The 13,341-nt window shown below is 38.3% G+C and overlaps 3 protein-coding genes across 5 annotated transcripts; 2 read left to right on the top strand and 1 right to left on the bottom strand.

The window, feature by feature from the left end:
- Positions 1–77: 77 nt before the first annotated feature.
- Positions 78–2,957, top strand: LOC120009230 (WAT1-related protein At5g40240-like). 2 transcript variants are annotated; one of them, XM_038859720.1, is made up of 7 exons: positions 78–516; positions 606–668; positions 774–887; positions 1,188–1,419; positions 1,659–1,817; positions 2,221–2,372; positions 2,645–2,957. In XM_038859720.1, the coding sequence occupies exons 1-7, from the start codon at positions 329–331 to the stop codon at positions 2,799–2,801; spliced, it is 1,065 nt and encodes a 354-aa protein (XP_038715648.1). In that variant the 5' UTR covers positions 78–328; the 3' UTR covers positions 2,802–2,957. The 2 variants fall into 2 exon arrangements, with proteins under 2 accessions (XP_038715648.1, XP_038715647.1); XM_038859719.1 differs by having other exon boundaries at positions 606–887.
- Positions 2,958–3,221: 264 nt separating this feature from the next.
- Positions 3,222–8,456, bottom strand: LOC120009229 (protease Do-like 9). 2 transcript variants are annotated; one of them, XM_038859718.1, is made up of 9 exons: positions 7,713–8,453; positions 6,446–6,645; positions 6,155–6,335; positions 5,793–5,984; positions 5,134–5,366; positions 4,187–4,288; positions 4,003–4,053; positions 3,817–3,921; positions 3,222–3,727 (listed from the first exon to the last, which is right to left on the bottom strand). In XM_038859718.1, exons 1-9 carry the CDS (start codon positions 8,350–8,352, stop codon positions 3,629–3,631), a joined length of 1,803 nt encoding a protein of 600 aa, XP_038715646.1. In that variant the 5' UTR covers positions 8,353–8,453; the 3' UTR covers positions 3,222–3,628. The 2 variants fall into 2 exon arrangements, 1 of the variants encoding a protein (XP_038715646.1); XR_005470663.1 differs by lacking the exon at positions 3,222–3,727 and having other exon boundaries at positions 3,833–3,921; positions 5,120–5,366; positions 7,713–8,456.
- A 137-nt stretch (positions 8,457–8,593) lies between these two features.
- On the top strand, positions 8,594–10,019 carry LOC120009232. The gene has a single exon (XM_038859721.1). It carries the CDS (start codon positions 9,075–9,077, stop codon positions 9,624–9,626), a length of 552 nt encoding a protein of 183 aa, XP_038715649.1. The 5' UTR covers positions 8,594–9,074; the 3' UTR covers positions 9,627–10,019.
- Positions 10,020–13,341: the final 3,322 nt, after the last annotated feature.

The raw sequence follows: 13,341 nt of genomic DNA, 5'->3' as shown, positions 1-13,341 counted from the left end.
GCTGACGTGGGCTGATTGCGATTGCGATTGCGATTGCGATATATGACTATGTTTTGTTTAAAGCAAGTTCCCAACCAACAGAGGTTAATGGGTCATATTCTTTTGAGAATGAATTTAAAATGAAGAATCTTGATGGATTGTGGGGTGCCCTGTTGTCTCTATTATGATTGTTGATTTTTTTAACTATTATCTTCGGAGTGTTGCAACAAGCGACAGTGCATTTTTGCAGAATAATAATGGGATTCTCAGTATGTTCATTTGCTTTCCTTGTGTAGAGAATTCTCTTCAGCTTGCTGAAAGACGTGAGCAGTTGATCTGAAGGAAAGGTATGGGGATGGCATCTTTTATATGGGGTGCTGCACCAATCATGGTGATGCTATCAGTGGAGTGCACGGATGTCGGTTTAGCTGTAATAAGCAAAGCTGCCCTGACCAGAGGAATGAACAACTTCGTCTCCGTTGTCTACTATAATGCTCTTGCTACTCTTATCCTCCTACCTTACGTCATCTTCCACAGGTATCTAATTTGTCCATTTACCCATACCTTGTGTTAAATTAGTAGAGTATGTAGTAACATCTCTGACAGTGAGTTGGACCCTTTTGCAGGAAGAGGGGAGCTCCCCTCACACTTACACTTCTTTGTAGATTCTTCCTCCTTGGTTTAATTGGGTATTCAAGCTGGCACATGCATATCTACATGATTTTAGTGTTTTCACTTGAGCATATCTTTCACATTTTTATCCATCATCCAACTGTAGAGATTTTCTTTTTTAGGAGTTCAGGGCAAATGATTTATTTCATTGGTGTTAAGTACAGTTCCCCTACTCTGTCATCTGCAATGGGAAACCTTATTCCGATTTTCACCTTTGCACTTGCAGTGATTTACAGGTAAGGAAGGTTACAAAAAAATTACAATTTTAAGGAGCCATATTTGCTTTTAAAAGATTATAAAGACCTCAAAGTTTTAAGTTACCTATAGTTTGAGACATATCATATATATCAATGGTGCATTTTTTTTGAAAGATCAAAAAGATTTTATTTCCAGGCATTTATCATTTCATTATTCAACACATCAGTGATCGGTAGGTAGGGTGATGATCCTCCTTTTTCTGGTATCTTCCCTAAATGGAAACGGATGCATAGGTTTAGGCTTGCATTTTCTTCCTCGTGATAATTTTAAATGTTTAGGATGGAAACCATAGATTTGAGAAGATCAAGCAGCTGGGCCAAAACTTTGGGTGCCATTGTAGCGGTGATGGGAGCGTTCATAGTGACCCTCTACAAGGGCCCTGAAATTTTGCTGGCTTCACCAGCTGATTTCCGACATCAGCTTCTTTTCTCAAGGCAATCAAGATGGGTCTTTGGAGGTCTCCTCCTTGCAGTGACTGCCCTTTTGGCTTCAGTGTGGGGCATTGTTCAGGTATGAGAAATATTCAACTTCAGGTCATTGCATTTAAGCTTCATATTAGACTATTACAAGATTGTAAAGATACTACTCACATTTTCATTGGTTTATATTGTCTAAACTAATTTCCTCTCTTCATCTTAGAATGTGATTCAATAATTTTTTGCATGATTTATTTCCTTGCAAAAGTGAGGTTTTGAGTCACTTTCGACTGACTATTGAGTGTCGGCATTGGTGTGGAAATCTATCTCCAGGCACATACTGTAAAGGAGTATCCAGAAAAGATGACCATAGTCTTCTTCTTCACACTCTCCGTGACTATCCAAAGTGCAATTATTTCTTTCATTTTGGAAACAAATCCAGATTCATGGAAACTGAAGACTTCCATTGAAGTGATTGCCATCGTTTCCCAGGTGAGACACTCCAACTTGCCATGCTTATGCAACCAATTTCCTCCAATGATTATGTTCTGTGTCTAGGAATGGATCTAGGTAACTAATATGTTTGAAACAGTCGAAGTTGATCGATATCGATGCATGAGATTTCTTTAGTTTTTGAACTTTCTGTTTTAAAAATTTATAATTCTTGAAGTTAGAACCATTTCTTCTCCAACAAAACTACTTCGGGCTTTCCTTCTTAGGTAAACTTCCCACTGAAAAAAAAAATACCAACTCACCTTGCTTTTCAAAGAAAAAGATGAAAAGTTTGGAGTCTAACTTGAATACATTGCAAGAGCATTTTAGGTAATAAGAATTGGTTGATGCAATATAAATATAAACATGGCAGCCATTCCAATCAAAATAATGAGTTTTGCAGGCAATCTTTGGGAGTCTTTTCAGAATTTCTGTTCACACATGGTGTCTGCACTGGAAGGGACCTGTATTTGTATCCATGTTCAGGCCGTCGGCGATGGTCATTGCGGTGGTCATGTCAGTCATATTCCTTGGTGATACTCTTCATCTAGGCAGGTATAACTTGTTCTACTTTGTCATCTAATTTGAAATCTAAACCCACAAGACTATGTCAAGTTACACACCGCACATTCACTACTCTCTTCACTTAGGACATGATCCTCATAATCTGATGATTCTGATGTACTCCGCCCAGTAGTGACAGAGTCAATTAGGTTATTAATGATTTCCTCTGTGATTGTTTGGTAGAGGTTTTCTCTGATATGTTACTATTCTTTACTGACTGAGATGAAGGAATAATGCTGGTTATTATGTGATGGATATTGCAGTATTATTGGGTCTACGATAATTGCACTTGGATTTTATACCGTGTTGTGGGGGCAAAGTCAAGAGAAAAATACTAGCTTGGAAGATGAAGTTGGTAGCTCCGGAACATCCAGCCAACAGACCCCTCTTTTGCCCAAAGCTGCCGATGAAGATATATAATGGAGTCTGTCTGAAGACTTGAGACAGTTGAAAAAGAAAAATATTGAAGGAAGCTTGTAAGATATTGTAAGATATTACCTGGTAAAAGATATACTGAAGATGCGTAATTGGAAGTAAGTGAATGAGTAGAACAACTGAACATTGATAGTGGTAGCATCTTTTTCTTCTTATCAAGTAGTCCAAGAGAGTTGGCTGGACAGGCTAAGCTTCCTACCATAACAGCATGTCTCATTGCAAACCCTATCCCGACCGCCAGCGAGCTCACACAGTAAACGAACTTTAATTTCTAAATGGAGCATTGAAAATAAGCACAAGGATAATTATCTGGAACACTGACAGACTACCAGATGAACATTTCCACTCATACCAAATTTGTAAGAAAGGCGGAAAGAGTAACTAGGAAAAAGGAAGAATGAGAAATATATGTAATTGGCATCCCATTGTTATTATTTTCCCATTCTGCCAGTAAAAATGCTAAGACCACATTTCTGCCACTGTTCTTCCGAAGTTAAGAACGAAAATCGCCAGTTTTTTTTCTTTCTTATGGGCATGGACTTGGAGAACTAGCCTTACATGCTAGCGTCCACAAGACAATTTGAATATAATTGACAAGATATAATAAGCCCGCAGCTCATGTTAGGGCATGACAAAACTTGTACAACTACATGCTACCCAGCCGCATAGCTACAACCTTTTTATCATTTCAAGTGAAAAACCAAAGGACAATTATGTATCACTTACATGACAAGATTCCAACACACTGAGTTTTATGATGTATCGAGCATCCAATGGAAAACTGATCCGCAAGCCGCCTTCATAAATATTTCTCATGGTTTTAGGTCATCGGACATAGCTGAAGGGATGCAGTGTGTAGCAAGGATATCTAAAGTTGCTGCCTTAGCAGTTTTGGTCTTCAGGACCACAATCTGCACAAAAGTGTAGAAATCAGTTGGTGAATGAATGAATAGGTTTGTCAGAAAGCATGAGTGCATGGGCATGTGGCAGCGAGAGTAACCTGCTGGTACTCCAGATCAAACTTTAAAAATTCATCACGGCAGCTCTCCACCATGTGAGCCAAAGTTTTTAAGTTCTTCACTGGCTTTCCATTGAAGGAAAGAACCTAAATGAAAAGACCCAAAAGCAAATTACCAACTGAAATTAAAATGAACTATCTACGATTGACCATGACTTAGTACCAAACCTGGGTGTTCACAATCTCTTCATATCCAATATTAATATCAGCCACAAGCACCTAGCGAAATTTTCAAGCACAAATAGGATTTGAATTAACAAGTTTCTAGAAAGCTTAAAATTCGTTAACTCAATTCTTACACCAATTTGTAACTTGAAGAACATGGGAAATATAACAAAATGAGAAGATATACCTGCGAAACGACGACAAGCTGTTCATCCACAGATTGTGCCATTGCATGTAAATGCTTGTCCAGCAGTTTCACTGGGGCGTCAAAATCATAATCCTTTCCATACTGGAGATGTGCAGAAACAGAACAGAAATTATTATTAAAATAAAAAACCATCGAGTAAGAATCAGTTAACCTTACCACATTCTTAAGAGTTAAGAGTAACCAGCACAATTGGTTTCACAATTTATAGAACATAGAAGTATATAACAATATAAACAAAAATAAAAAAACCAAATAATTGCAAGGTAATTTGCATACAAAGGGACAAGTTGCCACAGATCCCACATCAGATAGTTGTAGGGTGACCCTTGGTCACATTAGGACAAGGGCTGCAAGTCAGGGCACAGCCCGTGAAAAGTGGTATAAAATCAGCCCAGTCCTTTATCCAATTGACATACCAAGCAGGGTGATCTGATTGCGCCAGAGGCGTCATGGTAGGTGTGGGGTTTATCCGGACCCGTATAGAGGCTTGCCTACTCTAGCTAACAAGTTCTTTATGTTTAGAGCCTCTGATAGCAAGCACAAGATTAGTAGAAATTACATGTCCAACTGTTGGACAGGAGACGGAGGGTGATCAGAGTTAAAAGAAAGAACACAATCAATTGTGAAAAAAGCCAGAAAAACAACCAGAGTAAGAACAATTATTCATGTGTATTATACAAGTGATGGTGACACACTATACATTTACAGGGTCATATTTATGCTCAATCTAGAAATCTTTACTGGTCAGCTTTATCAAGTAGTAAAGTTGATCAAGTTGTGATTATCAGAATTTATGTGAGTACATGTAAAAGAAAAGCATGGCTGGTTCAATATTTTAATTCAAGAACAAGACATAGAAAGGTTAGACACAAGGATGCTACAATGAGAAGCAAGAAAAAACAAGATTCAAACCATTGATTATGCACCTCAGATCGCAAATATGGAACAGATACAGCTGCGAAAACAAATCCAGCAATGATGTAGTAAGATGGAGGTTTGTTGTTGATGTGTGCCGGAACAAGCCTTTTGTGACTTGCAAGTTTTATGTTAAATTCGAGTATGTGTGAATCGCGGAGAACCTTTACTGCAGCATTATCCCCAGTGTACTTCTGCGAAACAAGATAACTGAAACCTATACGTTCTCCATGCCTGAATGGAACTGAGAGTAAATCCAACAAGTTAGGTTAATGCCTGTTCAAATATCTCCTGGAAAAATAACGCACGAGACAAAACATTGTTTTGAAACACTGTTTCGAATGACGCTAAAATGTTTACTTGGACAATGAGCATGCAAAATAAAGATGTGGAAGAGACATACGAAGTCATCTAGAAAGCCACACAAACCAGCAAGGAGGTAAAGATGTGTCGCAAGAGATACATGGTATTAGCAGCAGTTTTGAACAAGAATGAGTGTGTAATGCTAATGACAAATAAGTGACATGATTACGTCACTGGAGATACAAAGTGGGGGAGACAGTTATAAGAACATGGCAATCTAACGGCAATGACTTATTGTATATATAATGGAGAGAAAGAGAGAGGGAGGGAGGGATAAAGAGGAGAGACGGATTGTGGGAATGCTAACCTGTTCCATCATTGGCAATTTTTACACCATCAAAGCTAAGGATAACATCTGATGGCTTGAGAACCTGAGATTCTAGAGAAGTTGGCTCGATTCTTCTAATACGAACACCCTTTTGTTCAGAACTCATCCCCATAGACATGCGTAAATCAGGATTCTCCATCTTTTGCCACTCAACTCCAAGAATTGGAAACCCTGTCACAATGCAAATGACCAACAAAATTAGGACAGAGGGAAGTGCAATACAGGACATTAAATGAATATAACAACTCCAAGTCACGTCTCTTTCCAATTGGATGAACATATCTTTTTGTGTATATGAAAAGAAAAGGGAGTTGAGCAAGACAAGATTACAGAAATGATACCTGTATATGCCCCATTCTTTTCATAATCTTGAATAAAGTGCATTATAACAGGAGTGGGAATCACATAACCAATATTCTCTGCGTCTTCATGTTTCAGCGACTGAAATGCGATACCTACACATTTGCCCTTATCGTTGAAAGCAGGTCCACCAGAATTCCCAGAATTTATAGCTGCATCTATCTACAGAAGCAGGAGTTTGTTATCAGCAGATAGCCAGATACAACATATTAATACTCAGTAATTACGGTAATAACACCAAACACATAATTCAATCACTTAATGGCCATAACCTGCAGTCCCAAAAGCTCTGTTGACCCATGTACATAGGAAAGTATCTCCATGCGTGATACAACACCACTTGTGACAGAGATCGTGTCACCCCCAATTGGATAGCCAACAACAGTTACAGCATCTTGGAGTGCAGGCAAATCTCCAAAATCAACAGGTGAAACTCCCTCCCAGAACTCATTATCGCTAACTGTCAACAATGCTAGACCATAGCAAAAGAAGTATTCATTATTCAATTACTGGATGAACCTGGATGAACCAGACTACTTTCCCGTTCCATTAATGATCATGCTTCCACATAATTCAGCGTACTAGAAATCATTACAAAATCCAATAAACAAATATTCATCAAAATTTCTAACAGAATTAATCTCCATCATGTGTTTGCACAGTTTCATTTGTGTCAAACCCAGCTTCCAATTAAGATTGATTTGCTAAATCAATGTTCTGCTAGGAATCAAGCTATTATAGCACCACACAACAGGAGGGGGCAAGGGGGGAAACATAAGCGAAAAGGAAATGAAGTTCTCCAATTTTAGTTCTCCTTTGGTTTAGCAACATGTCAACTTCCTTTTAAATGAACTATTGTGTGATTAAAAAAATGAACTATTGTGTAAATGAACTGAAAGCAAACCTAACTCATCAAAGATTCTTCTCAGCATTGAAAGAGACACAAAGTTAAATCAACCAATAACCACTCACTGAATAACTAAATATTTTTTTGACAGCGAATATCCTTCATGCCATCCAGTAACATAAAATTCTGAATTGATACAGCAGTACCACATATGAAAGGTAAACCTGGGCTTCAACGGGAATCAAACGTACCACCTGCTATTCTGGTATTCTAGGAATTCCGTCAAGTCAATAGCGGTGTTAAGGCTGTGCAGGATATTTGGAACCAATAGCTTTTTGAACTGTCACCATCTTGGTGCTTCATTAATAAAATTAAACTTTTTGCATTAAAAAAAAAAGTAGCCTAATGAATTCGATATAATTGCTTAAATAGCTTTTAGTATACTTATTACTGAGTTACAGTACAATTAAAAGCGGATGACTGCTTCAATTACTTCCCTTTAAGTAAGCATCATTCTGTGCTGTAGTCTCATTCAATGGATTAAAATGATGAGTTCCCGCTACAAATAAGAATAAGTAACCCCCATATCCTGATATCCTCCCCGTTCCAATACAATCAATCAGCAAAGTTTGCTTACTCAAAAAACAAAAAGTTGTGCAGATAATAACTTTCAAAGTTTAGATTTTCCATACCAATATCACATTCCGTCCCAATAGCTAAAACCGTGGCTAGGTACTTGGTATCAGACCCTCGCTTCTTCAGCTTTACCTGCGTGTGATGCTCTACAGAATGCGCATTAGTCAAGACCCGCCTCCCCGCGACAATGAACCCGCTGCTACTGGAGCTGTACTGTCGCTTCCTCTGCCACGGCAGTGACAAATTAGGCTCAGTGTGCACACAGAACACCTTCACCACCGCGTCCATTGCAGACGCTGCTTTCTTCACGCTGTCCCACCGCGACGGCAACAAAGGTATCTGCGCCTCCGCTATTACCCCCACCATGCCATGCCTTGTTTCCCCATTTGACAAACCTAACTCTCCATTCAATTCGTTACCGCGACCCAACCTCCGCTCCGGAGAGGTAGCTGAGATTTTAGGCTCGGAGCTATCCACGTGCTTCCCTATTTTCCGTGGACGCCCACGGCCACGACGAGAAGGAGAAGGATCGTTTGTAGTTGTAGGAGTGGGGGAGATGGAGGGAGCATCGGAAGAAGAGGGAAGCGAAACGGTATCGTTTTTGGATGCCGGGTTGGTGTGCTGGTAATCCATTGTTTCGGAAGCTGTGGCGTCCGTCTTTTTGGGTTTGCGGCCGCGCTTCCTGGGTTTATCCATCTTTTGCGTTTGTGCGTTCTTCGAAAAGAACGGCAGTGCGGTTTCTTTAGGGTTCCGGGAATTCGCTGTTTTGAATCAGAGAAGATGACCGTCGATGCAAGGTCTTATGTTATTGGGCTAATAAGTATTTGGCCCAGTTAAAGAGCAAAATTTAGTGGGCCATACAGTCGGCCCACAGTTTGCTCTAAAGTTTGGTCGACTGCTGGCCGTTCACAACGCAACCTACCAGATCAAACAAGGTACCCTCTCCTTTATTGCGACTTTTTCCAGTGATTTCTTGTTCCATTTATTCCTCCTATTTCTATACAATTGAAGCCATTTATCGACCCCACAGTTGTTGATGTTGTCGAAGTTTCACATTTTATTTCCTGTCTGATCTTTCCCTCACTCTTTCCACAGGTTCCCCACATTTTTCATATGCATCTTTCGAGCCTTGTGGCCTCTATTTGCTTCAATTTCTCAGTTGGGTTTGTCTGTTCGTTGGTCGATTCCCTTTCTAAAACTTAGGTTGTCGGTTATACCTTTCTGGGTCACTTTGATTTGCACATTTTTCTTACTTGGAACCATCTGGCTGGGCAGTCTTCGATTTGGATCTTTGTTTACTGGTGTTTGATGTTTTCTGCTAATTCGCTAAATCTTTGAATTGGGTCATTTTTTCCACTTTTGGGTCAATTTGATTCTTCGTTTTTAATCTTCACTAGAATTCATCGCTGCTGGTGGCAATGTCACAAGGCTATGCAATTGAGTTGTATTTCGATCCGGCACTCGAGAACCAGGTCTTGAAGGCCTGGAACGTCCTTGCCCGTCGCCAAATCAGCACTCAACTCATCGAAATAGAGTCACGCCCACATATAACTCTCTTTTCCAACCCCTTTATCGATCCGACAAAGCTCGAGTCTATCATCAAAACCTTTGCATCCAAGCAGGAACCATTGCCGCTATCGTTCTCCGCAATTGGGAGCCTTCCCAGTGACCAGAATGTCTTATTTCTATCTCCCACTCCCACAGTTTCGCTCCTTCAGTTTCATTCCCAATTGTGTGATGCTATGAAGAAGGAAGGGATTGATATTGGGGAGGAGTATCGCCCGGACTCTTGGGTTCCTTACTGTGCTGTGGCGGAGGAGGTGCCAAGGACACGAATTGGAGAGGCGTTTTGCGTTTTGAGGGATCTGAAGTTGCCAGTTACTGGGTATGTGATGGATATTGGGTTGGTGGAGTTCTCGCCTGTTCGCGAGTTATTCTCTTTCATGCTCGGTAACACAATAGAAGCATGATGTTTTTGAAGCTATTATGATGTTATAATTGAGATTCTGCCTTCTATTTTGGATGTGTTTTCAGCTTGGTGCTAGTGAAGGGTTATATCAGTGATACTATTCAAAGAGTATTAGAGAAGTTTCATTTATCTTTATGAGTCTCTGTGTGGATGAGATTTTAGATTGGAAATTAGTCTCTCTTTCTGTGTTGAGAAGTTCTTAAGAAGTTAAGCTTTCTTGTACTTTTTAAAGTTAATGCACAAACTCAAGTGCAAGGCACGATTTGTAAGCTCTTAGCTCTGGTTTGCCAGAATCCTGCTTTTGTTTGGTAGCCTAAACAATGCCTCAGATTGGATCGTATACTGCAATCCTAGTTATGCCCAGTAGAGGCAGTGGAATCATTTTTTGCACTGAGATTTGTAGGTCTATTTTGTGTTATGCGCCGGCCCAGCTTATTTGCAGCAAGATTTTCAGTTACCAGTAATGTGATAACTTCCCTCTGGCCGTAGTCTAATTATTTTTGATGTGAACTATGAAGTATTTGGTCTTCATCAAGTGAAGTTCTCGTGTCTTGTTCTTTTTTCTTTTTTTTTCAATGTTACAAGACATATCTTCACATTAGTAACGTGACTCTTAATCTTAATGTGTGGTAAAAGCTCTCACTGGCCTCTTCTCGTGGTCAGTTATCAAACTCGAGTATCCTTCTTGGTTTTTACCTTTTTTGTCCTTTTTTGGAGCATCGTTTGAATTCTGTTTTTATGTGCGTGGGATTACTTCCGTTATTAACTTTGAATCGTTATTCATATGCTTAATATTTGCAAGCACTCTGCATATGCTTTGTCTCGCTTGTCTTGATTTGAAACCTTTAGAGATAGAGTGTTCATCTCTTATTGTGTGGTGATTTGTTCCTCTCCATGCTTGTTCTTTCATTTCCATTACGATTTTTTTTGTTTTGTTTTGCCTCTTTGTATCTGTAGCATATTAAGTCACTTTTAGAATCTGTTTTGTTCTGAGATGAATCCATAATTTTGAACATGTAAATTTTGATATTCGTAAAACAGTACTAGCGTAATTGGCCCTGAATATTGTTCTATTATCTTATGCCAGCAATGGGGAATTTTGGGGTTCTTTAATTTTCCGTGTGACTTCTTATTGTATATGATAGGAGCATTCACTATGTTAGCATTGGCTATGATATATGGAATCTCTTTTCTCAAGTTTTTTCTCGTTGAGTGACAATCTTTGGTAAATTACCGGAAGATGTGTTCTTTCTTGCTCTATGGCTGAGTGATATTTCTCTTACAAAGCATGGAACTTATCATACTTCATATCATATCTTCTATCAATATTTTTGTCTTCTAGATTACCTATATACCTATCATTTACAGGTTTAGATTAGTGACAATATACAGATTTACAAGAAATGCATGTTTAGGAGATTCGAGAAACTCATCGAACCCTGTTGGAAGTGCGATGCTGGTTTAGGCTTAATATTTATATTGGTTTATATTATAGCTTTAAACCCAGATGTGAATCTGATACAAGTAGTTGTTTGGCTGTCCATATTGTGTTGTACTGACTGTCTAGGCCAATTTGGCACTTGAATCGTACGTAGGGTAGGTTGTCAAATTTGATTTTACGTCTATATGAATGAATTTGGCGCTCAATGGCCTTTCCGTTCAGTGAGAGCGAAATATTTCAATTTCAATGGGACAGTATTTGCCTACAATGTTATTTTGACTTGCACTTCATTAAGATTAGATTTGTTTCATTACATAACATGGCCTCAAATGCAAACAACATGCTGGGGTAGCCCATGTACTGGTTTACAGGATGTCATTTGGCATACTAGGAGAAATTCATGATAGTCTTTTTTTCAGGACCTAAATGATTTGACAATCTGTGGTTCTTATGTCTTTTTCATTCTATCATCTTTCATTTCATATGTGAAGCTGCTCAGCATGTTTCCTAAAACCCTAATTTTTCCCATCTCTTTTCATTTGCTTTTTCAGCAGATTGTCTGTCCACAGCTTTCGTTGCTTCTGGATTTATACATCTCAAAAGGCATACCCAAATCATATATAAATTCTGACATTCTTGCCCCCTTTTACTGCTTTATTAATATTTTAAAAAAAGAGATAGGTAGACAGGAGACTGGTCACAGGAGAATAAACCAGCTGTTGGATTGCTTTACTTGTGTAATGGTGGTTCTATAATCTCTTTTTCAATTCTATTGCTTTTCTTTTCATTTCATGAAATGGTAAAAGGTCTGGGCTCTCCTCCTTGCAAGATTATACTTGAAACTTATACTGGGAATGTCACCATTGGTGGCCTAGGTCTTGGAAGGATAGTTATGTTTGTTTCTGATGAGCAATACCACTTCAGAAAATCATACATAACAAAATATTTATCCTCATTTTATCTCTTCTCAAGTTACCTTTGGTACAGAACGAGCAACTGCCATTATTTTCTGTGTTCTGAACACCTCTTCCTCGCGTATAACAAAATTTGTTGGTGAATCTTATGTATAAATAGTAGGGTAGTGTTAACGGGTGTACTAAGGGTACTTGTTAAGTATTGATTATAACATATCACAGTATGTCATGTATGATGAACACTCTCACCTATTTTTTAAAATTTAAAGTACATATCTTTTTCAACTTCCAATGCACTTTTTCTATCATTATTATTTAGTGTCCTAAGGACACTCATTAACATTTTCTAAATGGTATTGGCAATCTAATGAGATTCAAGGTAGGTTACTAAAGAATGCTTATAATTGTGTCAGGAAGTATATAATTGTACCAGGAAGTTGAAGATAGGAGGAGCCAAGGGGTGGATGAGGGATTTTATCTCAGAAAGGGTAAAGTCATACGGGTTTTGTGAGGCACACCCGAATATTTTTTGAGTTATTTATTAAGTAATACCTTTAAAAATGAAACAACATTAAAAGTCAAAAGTTTAGAAGATAACAATGAGAGATAATTAAAAAATTGATTTACAAATATACTCGATGATTTTTCATATTTTAAAATTGTTTCATAATAACCTCTTTTAGAACAGTATCAAAAATATATTTCTCAGTGTACACAATTAAACTACTATTTAATCATTTGTCGACCGTTCAATTCTAAATTCATTCATTACGATCTTCATGACAGAAAATATTCTCTTTACTATAGCAGTAGTAATTGCAGTTGCGACTGATAGAATCTTCACTTCCACTTCTGCTCACACTTCTCCTCGTGGTCTACTCCTCTCCTTTATAGGTCATTTCATGTGTTTTAGGGTTGCAAGCCAACGGTAAACTGGTAAAAATGCTCATGTTTCTTTGATAAAAAGCTCCTATTTCTTTAATATAAAGGTCCATGTTAATAAAAAAGACTCAATTTCCTCTCCATAAAATAAGTCAATTAATTAGCTACCATGTTAGCCGAGGGCCCGACATCGAGCTGGGCTGGCTAAAAAATATGAGGCCCGGGCCTGATTTTGAGAATCGGGTTTCGAGGCGGGTCTGGGTCGGGTTTAGCTCTCAAAATGAGATCCAAGCCTGGGCCTCGGGTCGGGTCGGACCCGACTTTTTTATTATATAATATTTACATATGTTTTTTTTTTTAGGAATATGTATTATATATATGTATATGTATTATATATATGTATACATATACATATATATGTAATATGTATATGTAAATGTAAATGTAATATATACATATACATACATATATATATATAT

The sequence above is a fragment of the Tripterygium wilfordii genome, chromosome 11 (assembly GCF_013401445.1).
Source record: "Tripterygium wilfordii isolate XIE 37 chromosome 11, ASM1340144v1, whole genome shotgun sequence".
Classification (NCBI taxonomy): domain Eukaryota; kingdom Viridiplantae; phylum Streptophyta; class Magnoliopsida; order Celastrales; family Celastraceae; genus Tripterygium; species Tripterygium wilfordii.
This window is presented reverse-complemented; position numbering and strand designations above follow the sequence as displayed.